The sequence below is a fragment of the Gallus gallus genome, chromosome 10 (assembly GCF_016699485.2).
Source record: "Gallus gallus isolate bGalGal1 chromosome 10, bGalGal1.mat.broiler.GRCg7b, whole genome shotgun sequence".
NCBI classification, from domain to species: Eukaryota; Metazoa; Chordata; class Aves; order Galliformes; family Phasianidae; genus Gallus; species Gallus gallus.
Window position 1 is genome coordinate 2603310 of NC_052541.1, and position 22506 is coordinate 2625815.

Consider the following 22506-nt stretch of genomic DNA (forward strand, 5'->3'; position numbering starts at 1 on the left):
CCTCTGCTTTGGGTACCTGTCTGCGGGAGCATCCATTGCTCACACCCTGACTTGGATGGGGACCATGGAGGCTGCAACGTGGTGTCATCGGAAGGGTCACAAATGCCCCATTGGTGGGACACAGCAGTGGGAAAGTGGCTGGTGGTGGAGAGACCTCCCTCGCTTCTTCTTAATGGGTTTGGTGACCCCTCACTGTCCTGTTGGGGCATGGATATGTTTGGTGGCCCCTCGCTGCCCCATTGCTGCAAGGGGCACGTTCTTCATGCTTCTCCTGCTGTCCTCTTTTGGGGCAGCTGTGGTCAGCAAAGCCCACCTGTGGGATGTGGAACTGAGCTGGGAAGCCTGGGCAGGTGGGAATTTGCATGGGGCTGCAGGAAAATCAGCGCTCCAGTAATGAGCTCTATGGGGGATTGCTCCACCAGCAACGTGCTTGGGGTCCGAATGAAGCCAGGCCTGGGAGGAGGAGGAGGAGGAGGGTGAGAACCGCCTGCTTCGGGCCCCCTTCATTATAGGCTTGCCTAAGGATGAGAGCATTCAAGAGCTGTGAAGTGGAGGGGAAAAAAGCCTTTCCAATGGAAGGGGCAGGGCAGCAGCAGGCTGCAAGCGGGGCTGTCTGCTGCTGGGTAGCTCAGCAGCATTCAGCAGCGACCTTGAGTTTCTTCTCTCCCTGCTGAAGTGCAGAAAGGAAGAAGCACAGGGGCTTTTCACCATGCATCCCACTCTGATGGCAGCAGGCTTTGTGCCACTAATTGCACCACACCTGCCAAGGTCAGCCCTGCAGCACGGTGGCCAGCAGTGATATATCGGTGTGCACGCGGGTCAGGGTGGGAGCAGAGCATCCCAAACCCATGCAAACGGGGTTATCCCCATCCCATTCCCATCTTACTGGGGCGATGCTCCGGGTGGAACCCAGCTCCCACCAGCTCCTCCCCATGCAGATCAACCCACCTCTCCGCAGAGGCACGCTGCCCTCCTTCAAAGCAAGCACCCTGACAAACAATCAGCAATTCCCTTCTGCCTTGCCTCCCTCACTATGGTTACTAAAAGGCCCCTCATGTGTCCTGCATCCCGAATCCCCCCCCCCCCCTTCCATCACTCCCCCGTTACCATGGCGATGCTGTGATGGAGCAGCACCGGGATGGAGAGGGAGAGATGCACCAACCTGCACCAACCCTCACACTGGCGTTTAGGATATTGATGTTTAAATCTCCTGAGATTATCTGGGGGTAATTGGTTTATGGAAATAGAGACAACTCCTGCTTGGGACTTACTGGGGCTGGCGGGGGCGGGGGGTGCAAGAAATGGAGATAGGGTGATGGAGGGACTGCATGGCTCAGTGTTTCTGCACAACACACAGCGAGCAACAGTTTGCTTGCACAGCAGAGCTCCGTAAAGCTGCTCCTGGCTCTTTGCGTTATCCCAAGCAGACAAGCCCAGGTTCCAGCCACACATCCCGCAGCATCCCTGCACCCACTGGGTGTTGCCGTAGGGAAGACGCCTGGGGAAAAAAAAATAAGCCATTTCCCCCAGCAAAATTTCAGCCCTTGCATCCTGCCCCGGCGCCGGGGCTCTCCCCGCCCAACCCAAAGCACGGCCGCCTAATTGCATCCCCTGGCACATGCATAATGCAGTTCTCCTTGCCCGGGCGTCTTGTTTTATTTATCAAAACACTCTTTTATTTATTATGATATCATCCCAAAACCCAAACAGCCGAACGCTTTGACATCACTTTTGGCTTTCGATATTATGCACGCTCACTTCCCAGCGCCCCACGTGTGGATTTATGGCCCAGCAAGGAGCTCCCAGAGAGGTTCTCCCCTGGAAAAACACACTGTGGCCACATAAAATATCTTCCATCACTAGGCAGGGGGTAAAGTGATGATAGGGTGATGGAAGCAATGGTACCCACATCCTACAGCCCAAGCACGGTCCCCCAGACCCTAACGGTTGGGTAAGTCACCCCATTTTACCCCCACCATGTGTTAACATGGACTTGGCAGGCACTGGGATTCCAGCCCAGCCCTCAGAGAAGGGGAAAAGCAGGCACCCCCCCCCCCCCCTCCCCACCCAATTAATTCACACCAGCTGATGCGACGAGGCGCGGAGAGGCCGCAAGCTGCTCCTCATCGCAGGGGGGGACCGTCCCTCTGCCGCTCACACCCCGGGCATGTGAGAGACATCCCCCCTCCCCATCCCCATATCCCCGGTGCTTATAATGCACTGTAACATTTCCCTCCGCCCCGCGGGCTGCTCAGAGCCTCTGCGTGCAGATCCCAGCCGACACGTGGCTTCAGCTCCCCGGTCCCTAACGAGGGGCTGCCTTGTCCTACACCCCCCACACATCACCACCCCGCTGTGAGCACAGTGCTGGCTTCAGCAGGGTGGAACCAAAGGACTCCCCATGGCAAACAACCCCCTGTCTGCTCTTTTCGCTGCCCAAAGGCACTCAGGGTGCACGGCAGCACCCAAAAGGGGCAGCTCAGAGAGCATGGAGAGGGACCAACGTCTGTTTTTTGGGCTATTTTCTAGTGTTTTCCCATTTTTCCCCCCCCCCCATTCTGGATAACACAGCAGGTATCCCAGCACACATCTCTGCTGCCTACGCCTGTACGTACATCTGGAAAACCTATTGTATCGTACCTCTAGCAACAGTTGCGGGGTGATAATTAGCAGTGGGTTTTAATAGAAAATTCACAAATGGTACAGCTAAGGAAGGCTCAGCACGGTGACAAAACCATTTAAAAATAGCAGGTGTGAGCCATGCAAACAGCACACTGCCAGCCTGTACCCTCAGTCCTCCTCAGTGCCACAGTGAGCTGCCCTACGACACCCAGCTGGATGGGTTCGGGATGCTCCTTGGTCATCTGGAGGGGGATTGTGGCTGATAGAGTCTGCAGCCCGGGGTTCCAGAGCTGGAGCATCACTGACCCCATGGCCCTGTGGCCCAGAGTGGTTTGGGGAGGGGATGGAGGGGTTGGCGCACACATGGGATGCTGCAAAGTGGGGAGGTGTGCCAATGGTGTGATGCAGAATGGGGTTCTGCGTTCGGTGCGATCGGGGCTCCCCCGGAGCATCGGCGGTGATTTATGAGAAGCTATTGGATGGCACAGCTTTATCCGCCCCCGGGGACCCCATAAAACAACAGTGGGAAGATGGACTGGGGCCGGTGTGAGCTCTCCTCCCCGATGGCTCCCCAGGCTCCTTTCAGCACGCTGCAAGGCATAAAGTGTTGGGCTTTAACTGAGTGCTGTGGTTATGGCGATGGAGTTGCAGCGTGGCGCAACCGGGGTCGGGCACCGTGTGGGTCTGTGTGGGTCCCGACCCCTCATAAAGCTGCTGTTCTGCAGCCTATGGCACCCATCCCCTGCCCCCTGCAGCACGGAGGGATGGGAGGAGCGGATCTTGGGGGGGATCATGCAACCTTGACCCCAGTGCCACCCATCCCCGGCCCTTCCCGCTTCCTGCACCGCAGCAGGCAGCTAATCACATTTGGGGCTGCAAAATCTCATTTAGGCTCTATTAATGCTGAGTTGCACGGCACAGGCCCCGGCCTGTCTCTGATGAGTAGAGTGAGGAAGGCAACGCAGCTCCGGAACGAGCTTGGGGAAGCGGCCAAACCCAATTATTCCTGGGGAGGGGGGAGATGGAACAGCATCCTCCTCCCACGTGCAGAGGGCATCCCTGGCCCCATGGACCGCGGCAGCACCGCTTCCTTCATTATCCACTGCCATTCTGCATCCGTGCTGTCGCCTCGGGGGGACCCTGAGGGTGCTCATTAGAGATCACAGGGCAGTTTGGGGCCCCCCCTCCCATCTCAGCCCTTTTCCAGGACAATCCCTGCCCCGGGCTGGGGGGATCCCTATGGACCAACGTTTGCTGAAGCCATTTGGTTCCATTCCTGCGGCACAACTCCCAATTCACCTGGCACATAATGAGCGTGCTGGCAGCCCAGCCTCCCTCCCGCTCCATTAGGGGAGCTTTGCGCTCGCTATATTTGTCAGCGCCACGCGCGCCATTTCCTTCCCCCTTCCTCTTAAAACAGAGCAATTTCTTTCTCTTTAACCCCATTTGCTTTTCTCGGAAAGGCAGACGCTTTGACACTTAAAGGGCCATGATGACTGAAATGGCAGGAATTAGTGCTGGCAGACACCGCTCCCTCACGCACGTCGATGTGAGGCACTTCCCAAAGGGTTCCTGCTTTGAGATGAGTGAATTGCACACCCTTTATCCCCACTGAGCCCCCACCTCCAGCTCTTCGCTCCATCTGAGCTGAGAAAACACATATTGCTGCTCTGCTTGTACCAGATTCCTGACCTCATCTCAGTCTCTATAAATGCAAACTGGGTATTGGGACCAAGAAATTCCCCCCAGCAGCCCCAGCACCCCAACGTATCACTTCCATATCATCTAGGAAACAAAATCTCCCCCCTTCCATGCTTCAAAGCCCATTTTGGAGATGAGGGGTCAACCCTGAGGCTCCTCGGGGTAAGAGACCCAGAGCCTTGTGATGCCCAGAGCTTCAGGAAGCAGCTTGTTACTGAGGGAATGTCAATTGGCAGAAGGGGAAGGCCATTGGGAGGGTGGCTTGGGGTCAGCATCGTGGTCATCTCAACCTTAAGCTCCCTTCTGGTGCCTCTCTAAAGGGGCAGGATGCAGGGCACGGGATGCACAACAAGGGATGCTGAGCACGGGATGTTGTGTGTGGGATATGGAACGCTGGGTGTGGGATGCTGGACACATGATGCTAGGTGTGGGATGCAGAGAGCCCAGAGGATGCCTGTGAAGTCCCCGATGAACCCATCAGCCTGACAGCCTTTCAAAGGCCGACAAATTGCTCGCCGGAGCGGCGTCATTCATCGCCCTGCCGGCAAAGTTTGTTTTTTCAGCCTCATTGGGTTTGCAGTGAATGGAACAGCTCGCGGCCCTGCTCTGCAGCCCGGCGGCGGGATGACCCTGGCTGTCACCGCGATGAGTGACACGAGGTGGTCAGGGCACAGAAGGGAGACACGTGCCATCCATCACCCACTAACAGAGAGCTCAGCCCCGGTGAGGGGAAGACAGAAGCTTTTATCGGGGAGGAAAGCTTTCATCCATCGCTCAGCAAGATGGGGCACGCGGCGTGCGCATCCGCACCCCAGCAACCCTGCCATAGGTGGGCAAAAATGACCCAACTGCGGCCCCTAAAGGAGCTCCCAGTGGCCATATGCATGGGGAGGGAGGGCTGTGATCCCCGTGCGCTGAAAGCAACAGATTGCTGCGGCAGGATGGGCGCCCGGCTGCCAGCTGGCCTGGCAACGCACCTTCATGGGCTGGCAACCAGCTCTGCCTGCCAAGGAGAGCTCCAAAAACTGGCATCTCCCCACAGTTGGGTGGGAGGAGGCATCCCTGGGGGTGATGCTGTGGGATTTGTACTCACCCAGCCCGACCGCTCGCGCGTGGCATTGAGCACATGCCACATGGGTGGCTGGAAATGCCCAGGCTGGGAGCCTGCAGCAAGCCACGAGGTGCTGTGCCCAAACCCTGGGACAATTAGGGACCGTCTGGCTCTGCAACGTGCTCGAGGTGCCTGAGCAGGCAGCAGAGCCTCTTGCTTCGTGCCGAGGAATACATTAGCCACAGGTTGAGGGGAGATGAGAAAATTGTTATCGCCGTGCCTTGGCCTTTTGGGAGGAGCTCAGTGTCCATCCATCAGCTCCTCTGCTTGTTGAGGACACCAGCTATGCGCTCTCCCTTCCACCTCCCCCTCTGCTCCCTTCTGCCCAAAACACTCAGCCCTGTGTAAGGATGACATCAAGGGGAAACTGAGGCACTGTGCAAGGCCACTGTCCCTCCTCACCTTGCAACAAGCAAAGGGCTCTGGCATCACCCCATCCCCTCCCAGCAGTCAGCTCTCCCCCGCCTCCCAGCTTCTAATTTTTAAATAAAACCCATCCTGGCAAATGCCTGCACGCTGACATCAGCAGCAGGTGATTGATTGTTGCTGAGTGCTGCATTCCCCCCGGGGGCCCCGCAGAGAGGGGGGATTGCATCGGTGCTGCCTCAAGCCCCCATCCCACTCCCGTCCCTATCGATTGCCATCGCCTTTTCCGTCTAGACATGTGCTGAGCAAACTCAATCAAGCCTCACTAATCACGGGTTCTGCCCAGTAAATATTCCACTAATTGGAATGAGGGGGGCAAGGTGTTGGGATTTTGGGACAGCCACAGGGACAGCTCTTTTTGGACTGCCATTGGGACAGCCACGGGGACAGTCTTGGCACAACCTTTGGGACTGCCATTGGGATTGCCATTGGGACAGCCATGGGACAGCCTTTGGGACTGCCTCTGGGATAGCCATGGGACTGCCATGGGGACTGATGTGGGGGCAGCCTTTGGGACTGCCATTTGGGATAGCCACGGGACAGCGATGGGACAGCCTTTGGAACCATCATGGAACAGCCTTCAGGACAGCCTTCGGGACAGCCTTTGGGACAGCCTTGGGATGAAAGCGGAGTGCTGGGAGGACCCCAGAGCACAAGACTTGGCCCCATCTGCATCTCAGCTTCCATGAGAGATGTTTTCACAGGTGTGAACCGCTCCCAGCAGAGATGTGCTCCCAGCGGGATGCCCCTTGGGCACGGCCCATCCGCTTCCCTTTGTTTGCACAGCTTTTAGCAGCACGCCGTAGAGGTACAGCCTGCTGCTTTGCTAATGCTGGCAGTTTCCAGAAGTCTTCATCTGAGCTGGGAGGTGAAGTGTTCAAGATTTACAAGGCCACATGCCAGCGGTCGGTGTTTTATGAGCCACTTGCTGACACCATGCCTGGCTCCTCCAACCACAGGGCTGCGTTTTGGGGCTAAAATCCCAAAGTTTGGTGCCCCGTTCCCCCATTCCCACGGACCCAGCATCCCAACCCAAGGCCCCAGCATCTCCATGCCCTGCACTAACCTGTACTGCCCACGGGCTTGGGTCCAGGCTGGATTCCGGTGAGGAGAGGTGGAAGCTCAGTGGTGGCCCCGAGGAAGAAGAAGAGGAGGAGGAGGAGGGCTGCTCGCCCGTAGAGTCACCCCGCAGCTCCAGGGAGGAGCTGAGCACAGGGTCAGCCTGCGGCACCTGGGGGTGTGCAGAGGGCTTGGAGGGGCACCCCTACACAGCCAGGGTCACCCTAAGACCCATTCTTTCAGATTAAATCATCCTCCTCTACCCCCACACCTCCTCATAGCCCTCATAGACCAAACCTTGTAAAAATAATAATAATAATAGCAGCCATTGTGCAATAAATTCCTCCTATTACCAAGCTCTCCCAAAGCTCCAGCTGCAGCTGATGGGGACCAGGTGCTCCCAGCCTGCCAGGGAAGGGCAGGGCAGGGCGGGGTGGGGTAGGGATGGGGATAGGGATAGGGATGGGGATGGGGATGGGGGGTTTCTGCTTGCATGGGGTGGTGCTTCAGGGGCTGCTTGGGGCAGTGAGGAGATTTGGGGTGGACTAAGGGGGGGGTCACAACCCTGCCGCAGGTCCTGTGCTTGGGTGGGAAATAGGGTGAAGTGAGCTGAGCTGAGCTGGGGAATCACAGAATGGCTTAGGTTGGAAGGGACCTCAGAGATCACCAAGTTCCAACCCCCCTGCTGCGGGCTGGGTTCCTACCCCCATAAGACCCACCCCAACCCCAGCATTCCCCCTTGCTCCCTACCTCAGTGGGCAGTGAGTGGTAGGCAGACTCAGGTGAGTGCAAGGGGACACTGGGAGATGGCCCAGCTGGGGATGCAGGCGATGGAGCTGTGCTTGCTGCTCGGTGTCCCCTGTCCTGGGCGTGGGGTGATGGTGCTGGGGACACCACAGCAGGTGGCCGGTGCTCATGCAGGGCAGCAGTGAAGGCCAGGCGGCCGCAGTGCATGGCTGGCTGCTCACTGCCTGCCCGCAGCAGGGCCAGCACTGCGCTGTAGCGGTACCAGTCCTCATCTCGCCCTGCCAGGAGCTTCACCCGTGGCTGGTCAGGACGGGGATAGATGGCGAAGAAGGCTTCACCCACCCTCTTCCTCCTCAGTGGGGTCCCAGGGCAGTGCAAGGCTTCGATGCGGAGCCTCACGTCGTGGTTCTTGTCGTTCTTGCAGTAACCTGATGGGAGTGCTGGGTCAAGCCTTGGTGCCCCTTCCATGCCACCAATGCAGGAGCCTGCTCAGGTGCTTTGGAGACCAATTCAGGCTCAACAGTTTGCTGCAGGAGTGAAGCTATGGGCGTGCTAAGGGGAGGGTTTCCAAGCCTGGGGTCCCTCTTTGCCATGAGCCCAACCCTGGGGCAGAGAATACCATGGGATCCCCCTTTGCCCCCAGTCTATCCCTGGAGCAGGGGACACTGTAGGCTCTCCTGCTATAAGCCCGTCCCCATGGCATCCAGCATCTCACCTCTGGGTAGGGTGAAGGTGAACTTCTTCCTCCGGAAGGCACAGATCTCCCCCAGGTGACCCTGCAGCACGGTGTCGGTGGTGCCGGTACTGGTGGGCACACTGTCCCCATCCCCTGTGCGCAGTCGGACACTGTCCCCACTGTCCCTCAGCAGGGGGTTCTCCACGGAGAGCCGCAGGGCATAGCGACCACGCCGGTTGAACTGGGCGCTCAGCACCTCAAACTCAAAATCCAGCACCTTGTCCTCGGCTCGGAGCCGCCAGCGCTGCAGGCTGGCAGGAACACGGGACTCCCCGGCCATGGGGATGGGGATCCTGATGGCAGGGAGCTCCCAGAGCCCTGCAGCAAGCCCTGGGCTTGTGTCACAGCAGGGGAGGCTCTGCTGGAGCTCCCACGTCTTTCCAGCAGAAAAATGCCTGGGGGTGCCCCTGGGTATGTGTAGGCTTCACATCTTGGCAGGCGGCTTTCAAAGGCGATGCAGTGAAAGAAGAATCCTTGCCCTTGGTGCTGTGGGGAGATGCTGAGGGCTTTCCTTTCCCTCCCTGCACAAGGACCGAGGCTCTGAGCTCTGGTTTGTTTGTAAGGCAACCAGGTAACTGCCAAGCGGTGGCTGCCTTCCAGCAAACAGCCCAGGATATCCAGGGTGATGCTGCCTGTACAGCAGAGCTGGGTGTGCTGGTATGGAGTGCTCCTCCGGCCCTTTGTCCTGCAAACCTTAGGACAGGTGGATGGGAACCCACCAGATCCCGTGAGACAATCCTGCTCCTCCTGATTCTTGGGCCCCACAGCAATGAGACCTGGGTGCCAAACGTGTGGCTGCCTCTTGGCTCATCCCCAAGGTGAGTTTTCGAGTGGGGCTGTGCATGGAAGTGACTCCCCATTGGGTTGTGTGCTCCAAGGGAAGGGAATGGGGCGAGCACAAGGGATGAGAGGTAGCCAGACTTGTATCTGGACTGCACTTTAAGGCTGGAAGCTGACCCCAGGTGAGATGGGAGCATTTGGTGGGCAGATGCTTTCCCTCTAAGCTGCTCTCCTTCAGCTCAGCATCACAAGGGCTGCTTTTCACACACAGCAACTGCAGCCAGCTGAGCATCCAGTGCCCAGCCCACTGGGGGTATTTTGGGATCAAGCTCACAGGGTGGTGGGCAGGGAGCTGGAACAGCCCCTCGGAGCCCCCAGCCTTGTCACATCACATTCCCCAATCCCCGCTGAAAACAGCGCGTTCCCACAGCCTTCGGGATGCTTCCAGTGAAACACGAGCCGGAGCCATGCTAGCAGATGGCCCTTCTCCTAGACAGCCCGTCCATCCATACAAAAAACTGCATTCCAGCTCTTCAAGCTTGAAACAACACGGTTATCCTTCTGGGGAGCGGGCAGGGGATTCAGCAGTACGTGGGACCCCAAGGGCTGGAGGTTTTGCTGATTTGATGGCATGGGGAAGCAGGCACCTGTGGGGTGCCAGCCCCAAATCACTGCCTCCACGGCCCCCTTTGGAGGTGCCTTTGTATTTATTTACTTTCTCCCTCTTCATTTAAGGGGGGAAAAAAATAGATGCTGGGGTTTGGGCTTGTCATGCTGACACCCAACCCAACCCCATTGCATGCATTGCAGCGCGCATCCTGGGGAGGGTGGGGGAATGGGGCAGGATTTGGGGGTCTCAGGCGGTGGGTAGGGATTAACGCAGCAACAAGGCATGGAAATGAGACATCTCTGCCTGTAGCCCTAATCAGCCTGCCTAATTTCCTCCCTGCCTTGTGCAAACACATTACCGAGGCACCTCTAATGATGGCAGCACCATCAAAGAGCAATTTTCCTGTAATTTCACCCAAGGCACAGTTTACTCAGGCAGCATTTCCCAGCTGCACCAGAGGCGCACGTGCAGCTTCCATCATCCCACAGCAGCACAGGGGGGTGGGGGGGGACAGTGAACAGGTGTATGGGGCACGGCAAGCCCCCGTGGTACTCCTCATAACAACCCCGGGGGGGGATGGAGGGGGACCCTCGGCTCTTTGAGCCTGGCCACGAGACTTTGGCTAAAAATTAAGCGGAATCCTCCACGCTGATGAATTCTCCCTTTGCTCCCTTGTCACGTGCCGGGGTTATTGGGGTGCTGAGAGCTGCCGTGCCGTGAGCTTGGTGGTTCCTGGGGAAGGTGAGGAGCACAGGTTGGGTGAGGAGGAAAGAAAGGGATGACCCAAATCCCGCTCTTCCCCAAAGTGGGGTGTTCAGGAACCCCTCGTTGCTGTGCTGGAATGCAACAAACATTCCGGTGGGAGCTCTGGGACTGTCAGCTCGTGCTGGCGGCACCTGGGGCCGTCCATCCCAATCCTTACCCCAATCCTTACCCCAACCCCAGGCTGCCTCATCCTGCCCGTTTCCAGCCCCAACACAATGCAGGATCGCACAGCGTCCAGCCCTTGGGCAGCCCCCGGGAGGACGCCTGCAGAAAACAGGGATGTCTGCAGCATCTTGGGTGGGCTGGCACGGCGCGGGGGCCCATTGTGCTCTCTTTGCCCCCCCCTCCAGCTGCCAGCAGAGGGGCAGGGGGATGAAGGAGGCTGGGGGATGAAGGAGGTTGGCTCCGCTGCCTCCCCTCCCCGGGTAATCAAAGGGGAGAGCGCGGCACGGGGTTGGTTGCTTTTCATTTCCTAAACCCCAGGGTGGCCCCGAGCCAAGGCCTCCTCGCCATGGAGGGGATAAAGTTCCTGACGCTGCCGCCGCCGCCTCGCCGGTGCGCTGAACTTTGTCTGCGGGATTGCATGGCTGCCGCCGCGCCGTGCTGATGCTCTGAGCCCTGCACAGCCGTGTCCGTCCTCCAGCCGAGCCACAGGTCGGGAGCAGGTAACTCTGGGGGGCTTCTCTTTTGGCGTTATGGCAAAGTTTGGCTGCTTCAAGTGGGGGGGGGTGAATCCGTCCGAGCTGAGCATTCATGCGCGAGTGTTTGCGTAAGGAGCCCAAAGCCCTTTGGTGGCCTTAAAGCCAAGATTTCTCACCCATCAGCAGGGCTTTGGGGGCTCTGCCCTGACCCCCCTTTCCCCCTCCCCCCCCCACAAGGTGCTGCTGCAGAGTGCTTTGCTGCAAACCCACAGCTTTTCCCCTCCGCTGCTCCTTGCAGGAGCTGAGCGCAGCAGGTGCTGCTGTGCCTGCAGGGTTTCAAAGCAAAGAGGGGCAGGAGCCTAAAAATAACCCCCAAAAGGCCGACTTGCTCCTGTGCTGAACTGCCATTGCTTCCAAAATTTGGGTCCTTGGTGAGCATGCTGGTGGTCTCCAAGGTGGGTCAGCGCATGGATAAAAGGGGTGCACAGTGCTGGGGGGTCCCATTGCGATGGCGGGGGTCAGCGGGGGGAGAAATTTGGGACCTGTTGGATTTTGGGACCTGTTGGATGTGGCTGGCTTTGTGCCGAGTGATGGGATGGAAAACCACTTCTGCAGACCCCCATCTGTTCCTCACTGCTGGCACAGTCCCCTGCCCTCCCTCTGCCTCATGGGGGCTTTCCAGGGAGGATGAGGATGTGGGTCAGGGTGTCCTTGGCGACCTCAAGGAGGACTGACTCAACCCCATACTTCTCGGACATGGGAGCTGAGCGGGGGCTTCCCACAGGCTCCAGCCTTCATCCATCAAACCCCACCATGTCCACAAGTTGGGAAACTCGTAGAAAACAAGCGGTGAGGGAAAGCTGCCCTATTCCAGAAAGAGGATTAAAGTCTTCGAGCAGCTCTGGCAGCTGCTAAATCCCCCCGTAGGACCCAGCATCTCGCTCGGATGTCCCCATCGGGTGTCCTTGGGGGCCACCTCCCCGCGGGGACACGCAGCTCCTGCAGCCACTCTCACTCAGCAATTGAATTAGAGGAGATCTAGCTTAAACAACTCCCCCCCGGCCCGAGCGCTCCCTGAACAATTGTGAAATGAGATCTTTATCATTTTTATTAAAAGCCGTACACAAGGCATCGCCATTATCCCCGATAGGAGGAGGGAAGGGGGCTGGGAAGGGGGGGGGGGGGGAATTCCCTTATGGCTCCCCCCCCACCCCCCCGTTTAATTCATAGCGGTGGGATGCAAAAGCTCCCCGGAGAGTGATGGATGGTGGGAAATGAAGAATATGAAGGAGCTTTATTGAAGCCATCAATCCCTGCGATGCTGCGGCGATCAAAGGCCCAGCCTGTTTGGGTAGGGGTTAGGTGGAGGAGCAAAGGGATCAGGTTTCGGGTAGAGGAGAGCTGGTAGGGTGGGATTTTGGCACGCCTGGCTTTGCCCATCCCATGGTGGCAGCGCCTCTGAGGCTGCTTCCTCCCGGCACCCTTTTGACACCGAGCTGCTGCCACCCTGCTGGTGGGAGGATGAGCTTGGAGGTGTCCCCGTGGGGTGGTGAGAGGGGCACGGGCGGTGTCATCTGGGCCATTTGGGATGAGATCTTTCACCCGAAGGCTGCAGCGCCCTGGCTTTGCAGGAGGGGACCCTCCAGGAGAGGAAAGAGTCTCCCAGGTCTTGTGAGACGTTTGTGTGCTTTATGGGCTCCTTCTACCTCTTTTAGGAGTGCTACATTCCTGGGTGGTGAGATCAGAGCCACTTCCCCATGCAGGCAAAACCAAGGGATGGCAGGGGAGTCGATGCTCCGGGGTGGGCTCTGGGGACCCGAGACCCCCATGGGAGCGGGACCCTCACCCAGAGCAGATGGGATGCACCAAGGGAATATCAACCCACACCTTTGGAGCAGTGTGTCGGGAGTCCCCATGGAGCAGCTCTCAGCCCCATGGTTGGTTTGGTGACATCCCCAAGCCCTGGGATGGCACATGGGGACAGCGTGGGATACTTCACTTGGAGTGAAGCCCTTGGGGAAGGGAAGGCTTCCTTCAGCTCTTCCGATGCTTTGCAGATGGGGTCTCCTACATCTCTTTGGGTGCTTTCCTGCTCTGCTATGGGCTCGTTGTCCCTGGGGTACAGGGAAGACCCTAATCATGACAGTGATGAGCTGAGTCACAGAGCTGCAGGACAGCAAGGGAGGGCGTGGGGCTGTTGGGCCAAAGTCATCAGTTGCTGTGCAAAAGGGAAAACAACAGAGGGAAGGAGGAACAAAATCTTGTTGCGTTTGGCACCAGGACGAGCCTCCCCCTTACTGCTGTGGGACGAGCTCGCTTTGGCCGGGGGCAGGTGCTGTGGCTCCAAGCACCTGGTGGCAAAGGGGCGCAGGGGACACGAGCCACTCGCCCGTTTCTTTCCTGCTTCACCCACACCCCCTGAGCGTGACCCTTGCGCTGGTTCTGCAGCCCTTCACGTAGGCACTGTGAAGCAACCCAAACAAAGGCTGCGGCTCTATCAGCGTCCCAGCAGCGAAGGTGGGGATGGGTGGGAGTGCCCTGGCAGAATAAAGCCTCTGTGCTGCTTGCTTCCAGCCCTGTATTCCCAAGGGGACTTCCCCCAGGCCCACCTCTCTGCCTCTCCCTTGGGTCAGTAGGAAGAAGGCGCTCATGGCAGCCAACAACTCCGGGGCCGCGCACGGCTCGCTGCTGGATGACAGCTTTGGGGATGACCTGCTGTCCGACTGGTACATCTATGAGACAGCAGAGCCAGCTGCACCGCAGGATGAGTAAGTGCCGCGTGTCCCCGGGCGGGTGCCACCTCCTCCTCTTGTCCCCATGGATGGACACAGCTCATTGCATGAGGGGTCCCACCATCCCGGCCATCCGCTCTGTAACAAAGCATTCTCCAAGCAGTCTACCTGAGGTGTCCCACCCGGCCTGGGTGCACCCATCAGCACCTCTTGTCCCTCTGTTGATTGTATCTAATCCCAAGCAGGAGAGCCTGATGGGGCCAAGCCCGGCCATTGCCACGGGGTCCTTAATCTTCTGTATTGTGCAACCTCTGAAATCTCCTTGCCCAGCCCTTGCGTGCTCACAGCCCTGATAGAGACCTTAAGGGTGTTGGCTCTTACCTTCTTGGTGTCCCCTGGTGCTGAGAGCATGCAGGCAGCGTGGCAGCATCCCCTGATGATGCTGCATCCCATACAGACCCCAAAAGCTCAGGATCTGGTGCTGGTGAAACCCAACTGTTTTGGAGCTGGAGCTACCCTCGGAGCTGCAATATCTGGGGACAGCAAGAACTGTCTGCTCTATCCAAGGACAGCTGTTAGCAGAGGGAGAAGGCAGAAACCACAGAGCTCTGCTGGCAGCAGCCTGTCCTTAAAGCCTCCCTTGGCGGGTGGGGTAACTTCAGACATTTGCTGCCTGCACAAATCCTAAAGGGGAGCACAGGGTCCGGGAGAGCACGGGTGCCTGCAGGGCCACTCCCTGCCCTTATCTCTTGAGCTCAACCATAAAATGCATCTCTCAGGGTGACCTCAGCCCCGCTGTCAGTGCCGTGTGGCCGTGCTCCTTGAAGGTTCTGCGCTGCTGCTGCTGCCATCCGCGCACGCATGGAGCATCACCTCACTGTCCCTCATTCAGGATGTGGTATAACCCCGATTATTCTTCTCCTTTCTCCAGCATGTTTCCCAGCACCATCCCAGAATGTGACCCCACCGTTTCCCCCAGGCTGTACCACACCTGTATGGCACCCATCTCCGTAAGTACCTGTGCTGGGATGGTGAGCCACCTGCCCCGTTCAGGCCATGCACAACCTGCTCCTAAATGGTTCTGCGTGGACGTCAGCGTGGTTTCCCTCTCCTGGCAGCTGGCCGTGCTGCTGGGCTTGTCCTTGCTGGTGAAACGCAGGCATCTCCACCGGGACTGCTGGAACGGCATCCCTGGGCTGCTCAGGTACCTTGTCCCGGCGTCCCCATCACCCTGCCCAGCTGGCATGGGACAAGCCAGCTTTAGCTGCCATATGCCAAGCGATGGGATGCCAGGCTTGTTTCCACCTCACAGCCCAGCTAACTTCCTGGAGGAGGAGGGCAACAGAGGGCTGATGGCCGCGGTGTTCGGCATCCTCTTCTCCTCACTGTGTGTGCTGGTGCTGGACGCCGACCCTCTGCCTCTCATCACCCACTCCTCCCAGCACAGCCGGGGTAAGGCGGGCTCCATCCCGGCCTCACGGAGCCGTGCAGCACCCTCTGGGCAACCCGTTCAACCCTACTGAGAGCTCCTGTCCCCTCTGCTCCCCCTCCCACGCAGAGTACTGGAAGATCCTGGCTTTGCTCTACTACCCCGCCTTCTACTACCCCTTGGCCGCCTGCGCCACGGTGGGGCACAGGGCCAGCTACCTGCTGGGCTGCCTGCTCTCCTGGTGCCACTGCGTGGTCCATGTCTGGCAGAAGGTGGACTGCCCCCAGTCGCCAAAGGTACACACGATGACATCCCACCATCAGGGAAGGCTGGTGTGGCTTTGTCACCTCACTGAAGAGGTGGCTTTGAGATGTCAGCACTCAGGTTGAGACCCTAGGCTTGGTGGGGTCTGAACACTGACAGCTCTGCTTGTCTCCAGATATATAGGTATTACTCCATGCTCTCTTATGTCCCCATCATCCTCTGCCTCGTGGTCTTAAGTCTGTGGTACCCAGCCCTGCTGATCAGGAGCTTCACAGAGAAGGAGGAGACCTCAAACAAGGAGGTAATGAAGGTCTATGAGGTGATGGGAGCACAGGGGAGTCCCACGTGGTTTTGGGGCTGCTAGAATTGGGGTGTTCCCAGTGTGGTTCCCAGCAGCCTGCTGGCCCTCTGAAGGCTACGCTGCATGCATGGGCTGCAGCTCTGTTTATCTTGGTGGATTTGAAGAGGGTAAAATCCATCTTTGGAGTAAACTCCTTAGTACAAGAGGCTTACGGCATCAATGGGTCCCATTCAGGCTGGACTGGGGTCGCCCTGTGTTCCCGGCAGGCAGCAGTAATCCTCAGCCCTTTTGGAAATGCTGGGCTTTGTTGGGTGAAGGAGAGGAGAAAATCTTCAAAAACAGCACTTGGCTCCAGCATGGACCCAAGTGACCCCGCTGTGGGCTGGCTGGGGGGGAGCGGGCGACTTACTGCTGCTTTGCTGAAGGTTACAGGGAGAGGCTATTACAAGAAGTACCTCAAGGCTGTGCTGTCCAGGCGGCTGCAGAAGGGGAGGTAAGGGCAGCCTGGGGATGGGGACGGCATCAACGGGGCAGAAATAGCCTCGCAGCCCCAGTTTTAACAGTGAAATAAAATACAAGCCACTCCTGTCACCACCTCCTTCCTCCCGCAGCACCCCAAAGCTGGAGGAGAGCCTCGTGTCCCGGCTCCGTGCCTACCTGTGCTCCTACATCTATGCTCCAGAGGAAGGTAGGGCGCGCTCCTCATGCAGCAGAAGCTCTGCAAACAGTCTGCCTCCCCCAGGGACAGCAAATGCCTTCCTTGGCACCGGCCCCAAAGCATCTGCGCCACGGCAGCTGCCGCCTGGCACGTGCACAAACTGTTGCAGTTTGGGGTTGGAGGAACTGGGGGCTGGGACACCCACGGGGCATGGGATGGAGTGGGGCTGCTGCTGTGGGAGCGTGAGGATTAAGGGGTTTGCAGGAAGGAAAACCTCAGTTCGCAGCTGGTTTCTCCCATTTGCAGGTTTCCAGCTGCCGCTGAAGCTCGTCCTGTCCATGACCACATCAGTCATTGCTGTCTACCAGGTGACAGGGGTGGCCCAGTGGCATGCAGAGGCCATGTCCTCAACGGGGCAAGGGGACCACTGCCATGTGCCATCGGGGCAGTTTGGCTTTGGGGATGGTATTAGCGTGCCTCGAGGTATTACCATCCCTTGGCTCAGCCCTGGTCCACAGCGCTGTGCTCACAGGGCTCAGCCACCCTTAAGTCTTTAAGCCAACGCAATGGCTCACGAGGCATTGCTCCCTTGCAGGTGGCCCTGCTGCTGCTGGTGGCCTTCGTCCCCACCATCCAAATCGTGCGAGCAGGCATGACGAAGGACGTGGTGGTGCTGCTGGTGCAGTTCGGGCTGGTGCCCTCAGAGAACCCGGGCATGCCAGGGGACATGGAGAAGGAGCTCAGCACTGTCAAGCACTACCTGTGGTCGCTGGAAGGTGGGTGGGGAGCATCCCCAAGTTCTGAAAGTCTCAAACCCAGATCCACCCTCCTGGAAGGAGGAGACACACCGCTCGTGTCTGAGCCTGGTGCCGTGCCAGGGCTCCCCGAGCAGCTGCTGCCTGCCCAAGCGCCGCGCTGCAGATGCCGCTCCTTGGACAGGTTTGGAGATGTGCTGGAATCGAGCAGATGGCCCCTCAGCCCCCGCTGCTAAGCAGGCACCCGATAATTGAAAGCCCTGCGTGGGGCTGGCAGGGTGCCCTCCCCCTCCATGGGGCGTTTTGGTGACTTTTCCAGAGTCACCAAGCCTCTCTCATCCTTTTAACCTTTGTTTTCTTGCCATTTTCATCTCTGCAAGCAGGTCCCCTTCTCCTTTCTTGCTTCCTGCAGCACAGCATCCCACCAGGCTCTGCATGACTTGCTTGTTGCTCCAGCAGGGAGCTAACCTGATGATCACACCCCTTCTAATTTGCTTGGGGAACGTTATCCTCCTGCCTTCCTAGGGGATAAAAAAGTTTCCCCTCGTATTGCAAAAGGGATGGGGAGGGAAACTGAGGCAAGGTGCACTGCTCAGGGGTCCATCCACACAGCACCAGCACCTATCCCTATGTGATGCTCCCAGGGAAATGCCTGCAGCCCTTCAGGGACAAAGCCCAGCTCCCTTAGGCACAAAGCCCAGCTCCTTGCCTTCTCCCTGCAGTGTGCTACGTGTGCTCGCTGGTGCTGTGCTGCCTGCTGACCCTCGCCATGCTGCTGAGGACACTGGTGATGCACAGGTAGGGCCCTGTGCCCCCTCCATCACCCATGCCATGTCCCTGTCCTTGTCCCCCAGCCCAGCATCGGCTTCTCTCCCCCGCAGGAGCAACCTGAAGGCGCTGTACCAAGGGGCTGTGCTCGATGTCTTCTACAAAGCCCACATCCTCCGCCCATCCCGACAAGCCATCGTCTGCTGGATGAGCTTCGCCAGCTTCCAGACAGCTTTTGCCTGCCTGGGTATGTGTTTCTGGGGGGGCTATGGGTTGGGGAGGTGGCGGCAAACCCCATTTCCAAGAGGGAACTTCATATTCAAGCGGCTCCAATCCCCTTTTTTGGCCCCATTTCGCAAAACTCTGGGGCTTTTGTTCATCTATTCCCTCAACACAATCTGTCCTTCTGCAGAGAGGACCAAATGGTGGGAGAAAAGGGGGGCCTGGAGGGGGGGGGGGGGGGAGGATGGAGGGGAGTGAGAGCCGCCTTGGCTCCAGCCCAGATAGTTTGATCCGCGAAGCAGTCGCCGCATCTCATGCAAAGGCCTGCCTGTCTCCTTCGGCCGCGGCCGTCGCCTCCCAAAGTCTGTGCCACGGGATGTGAGATGGGGCAGAAATCCTGCCCGGGCTCAGCCCGGCGCGATGCCTTCGAGCCCTATTTCCCAGCTGCAAAGCAGAGCACTCGAGGTGGAGCGCGGCACCCGATGGCGCGAGGAGCCGCAGCCGCCGCCGCTCTCGGCGTGATTTATGATTAGAAATCACAGCTCGGGCTGATTTTATGATGAGGCATCACAGCCGCAGCCCCCGGAGATGGCTCCTCTCCGTGGGGATAAAGCAGGGCGCGATAAGAGAGGCTGAACTTGTAATTAGATCCCGCACAGAGCATTGTGCGCGGAGCGGGGGAGGCAGGGACGGCTCGTGCTTATTATGGGATTAAGGCGAAAGGCGTGCTCAGAAACAAGCACAGGGGTGGGAAGGAGAACAAGGACCATTTCTCCTCCCTCCCCCGTGCTAGCTCCTTTCCCCCTTGCCTCCCACCCAGGTCTCCTCATCCAGCAAGTGATTTTCTTCATCTGCTTTGCTGCCTTCACCTTCCTTGTCGTCATCCCGCTGCAGTCTGGCACAAGCTCATACCTCTTCAAAGTCGTGCGGAACATGTGGTGAGCGCTCGGGGCGACCCAGCTGGGTGCCACAGCCAAGGTCATAATGAGTTATGGGGTGCCTGGCCAAGGGGAGGCTGCGCTGTGGGCTCTGAGGATGGTCTCCCCTCCCACCTTCCAAGCCTTGGAAGGATGGCCTCAAAGAGGCGATGGCCTCAAGTTGTGCCAGGGGAGGTTCACGTTGGATGTTAGGAAATGCTTCTCAGAAAGAGTGGTAATGCATTAGCACAGGCTGCCCAGGGAGGTGGTGGGGTCACCGTGCCCCTGAGGTGCTCAGGAAAAGGGTAGGTGTCACACTGAGTGATGTGGCCTAGAGCAGTCACAGGCATGGTGGATTGGATGACCTTATGGGTCTTTCCAATCTTAATGGTTCTATGAATCGCCTTCTCTTCCGGCCAGGCCCTTCTGGCTGACCCTGGTGGTGGCTGTCATCGTGCAGAACGTGGCAGCTCACTACCAGTTCCTGGAGCAGCATCCCCTGCGGAAAGAGCTGACCAACAGGTATGGGTGCGTGAGCTCTATGGGGCAGAGCTGCCCAGTGATGTGGGCTTTTGGGCAGCCACGTGCCCTCTACCCCAGAACCCCAGACTCATGCTCCTTTTAAGGAGAAATGGAGACCCTACATGTGCTGGAGGCAGATCTTGAAGTCCTGACCACACACTAGAAGGGCGTTCACATCTCTCTGTGGGATGGAGCCATCTCAGTCAGGGATGGTGTTGGCCAGGGAGGGAGAGAAGGGTGGGAGGTTTATTTTGGCAGCTTCCTCTGGTAGGGAAGGGCTGTGTTCCCTGTCCTAGGCTGTTTGTGTTCCTTATTCCTCCTTTCCCATCCACAGACGAGCTCTCTACATCGTCACCTATCTGCTGTTTCCCATCAATGTGTTGGTGGGGGTCCTGGCGGGGGTCTGGAGGATGGTTATCTCTGCCCTCTACAACGCCATCCACTTCTGCCAGTTGGACATCAGCTTACTGAACCGTGGTGTGGAGACTTTTGACCCAGGTAGGGCAAGGGGCAGCCCTGGCATGGGGACCTTCATCAACTCTAATGGGGACATTCAGCAGCGCAGGGCCACTTAAGCTCCCAGGGCTCGCATCTAGGGCTCCTCGGCTCCTCCATCACCTGCTGGGACCAAGGGTGGGTTCAGGTCCTTGTGCTCATCAATCAGCAGTGAGCCATGCTGGCCCCACTGTGTGTTTCCTATGGGCTGTCCCCCAGGCTACCACGCATACTGCCACTACCTGAAGACAGAGGTCAGCCAGTCGCACCCACTGATGAGAGCCTTCTGCCTGCTGCTCCTCCAGCCCACGAAGCCACAGGGCCCACCTGAGCCCCGGATGGGGGACCTGGAAGAAGGTGAGTTCCTACAGCCAGGCCAGGGTCTCCCAGCTCACGGAACATGCTTCCCACTGCCATCTCCTCCCAGGCCTCCAGCTGATGCACACCAAGAAGGCACCATCAGGCGGGGGCCGACTGAAGCGGAGCCGGGCACGCTGGTGGTTGGCCTACACCCTCCTCAACAACCCCTCGCTGATGGGCTGCCGAAAAACCGCCCTCTGCGACCCCACAGCCAACGGGGCCCAGCTCAGCCCCCCCAGGCCCTGACCTCCGCCCCCTGCCTCTTCCCTCCCATCCCATCCCGCCTCCCATTGACTTTCCTCCCATGATGGAAGGAGGTTGGGCGCTCCTGTCCCTCTCCAGCAGTGACAGCACTGGTTTGTAGCTCTGGGGCCATGTGGGATGCAGAGGTGATGACACAGCCAAGGCACACGGGTCTAAGCCCGAGCTGGGAGGAGAGGCTCGGTGAGCCAAGCCAGACCCTTCAGCCATCCCAAAAGTCCTCTTAGGGTCACTTCTGAGATAAGTCCACCGAGGTCCCCTCCACCAGCACCATCCCTACCATCCTCATGGGTCTTTTCCCATTTCACATGCTCTGTTTTAGGCTGGGAGGTTGCAAAACAGTTCATTTGGGGCTCCCGTAGCTCTCATCCTCCAGTTTACCCTACTGGGGCTGTTTCCTCCCCTGCTGCTGCCCCTTTGTGCTCAAAGTTAGCTGTTCTCCAGGACCAGCCAGCCCCAAGCCCATAGAGCAGCATCATGCCTCCTTGGGCCGTGCCGAGCTGGGGAAGAACAATAAATCATATACCTCATTGCTATGCTCGGCATGTGCTTGCTCTCTCAGTGAGGGTGTGGCACACCTGGGGACACCCAGAGCAAGGACACCAGGATGGCCACAGTGGTGTTTTGGTGGATCTGCTTGACCTTATGGGGAGAAACGATCAAATCTCTGTTCTAAGCCCCCAAAAGACTTTGGTTTGGTCATATACAGTGGTTGGATGACAACAGGGCGTTGGAGTCCACCCTCGAACTCATGATGCTGGGGGCTGCTGGTGGCCCACGTGTGTGGGGTCTCAGAGCTGCACCACACAGCCTCCAGGCTGCCAGGGCTCAGGGAAAGGCGGTGGAAATCCCTGCAACGTTCTGCAGCTCGGGGCCATGGGTGGAGCCGCCGCTCTGCATCTGTTTACACAGCCTGCGGCTTCCTGGAGATGTCTTGGCTGGGACCGAGGTGAGAGATGACAGGAGGTGGCTTCACTCTTTGTTTTCTTTCCCCTCCTTTGGCATAATCAGGGTGCCCTGAGGGTGAACTAAGCCTTTCGGATCGGCTTCTTGCCCCTGCAAGCTTGTTGCTTTGCACGCAGCCCTGGTATAGCTGCAGGCGGGCGTCTGGCTCTGTCCCCACACATCCCCAGGGCCACCATCCTCTTCCCACCCTCCATGACACGCCTGAGCCTGCACAAGGTGGGTCAGGAGCTCCTCTGGTTAACAAAAACCTAAAACACAGATGTGGGGAATGGAAATCCGCCTTTGCAAACACAAGGGACGCGCTGCCATGGGCACAGAAGGCAACGGGGCAGGGTGGTGGCCCTCCTCCCAGACCCCACACGGTGTGGGACTGAGCTGCCAGCCCCATCCCTGCATGCGTGGAAGGGAGAGCATCAACAAGGTGACATGGGTGGGGGGAGAGCTGCCTCCGGAAGGTGGAAAGGCCCGATGGAAGCATCGCATCCCATGAAATGAAAGCGAAACTCTGCACAGGACATTGCTCTCCCCGCGCTTGCACTGGGACCGTGGTGTTTTTTTCTGCCTGTAATGGGAACAATATGTGTCTGCTTGCTAGCTGTGCAGCTAGAGGGGGTGCTCCCTGCCTCCATGAAAGAAACCAAATAGGGCTGGAAAGCTT

General features: G+C 58.4%; 2 protein-coding genes across 5 annotated transcripts; one reads left to right on the top strand and one right to left on the bottom strand.

Annotated features, from left to right (window-relative positions):
- Positions 1-7425: 7425 nt before the first annotated feature.
- On the bottom strand, positions 7426-8951 carry LOC124417129 (coiled-coil domain-containing protein 33-like). The gene is made up of 3 exons (XM_046899323.1): positions 8382-8951; positions 7670-8094; positions 7426-7464 (listed from the first exon to the last, which is right to left on the bottom strand). The coding sequence occupies exons 1-3, from the start codon at positions 8680-8682 to the stop codon at positions 7426-7428; spliced, it is 765 nt and encodes a 254-aa protein (XP_046755279.1). The 5' UTR covers positions 8683-8951.
- A 2157-nt stretch (positions 8952-11108) lies between these two features.
- STRA6 (stimulated by retinoic acid 6) lies at positions 11109-21418 on the top strand. 4 transcript variants are annotated; one of them, XM_004943696.5, is made up of 18 exons: positions 11109-11222; positions 13832-13966; positions 14862-14940; positions 15049-15134; positions 15243-15382; positions 15489-15655; positions 15799-15924; positions 16350-16417; positions 16536-16612; positions 16889-16950; positions 17178-17358; positions 18060-18135; positions 18219-18352; positions 19148-19265; positions 19665-19766; positions 20101-20264; positions 20481-20618; positions 20689-21418. In XM_004943696.5, exons 2-18 carry the CDS (start codon positions 13848-13850, stop codon positions 20865-20867), a joined length of 2016 nt encoding a protein of 671 aa, XP_004943753.2. In that variant the 5' UTR covers positions 11109-11222; positions 13832-13847; the 3' UTR covers positions 20868-21418. The 4 variants fall into 4 exon arrangements, with proteins under 4 accessions (XP_004943753.2, NP_001280131.2, XP_015134297.2 ...); NM_001293202.2 differs by having other exon boundaries at positions 13835-13966; XM_015278811.4 differs by having other exon boundaries at positions 11109-11211.
- Positions 21419-22506: the final 1088 nt, after the last annotated feature.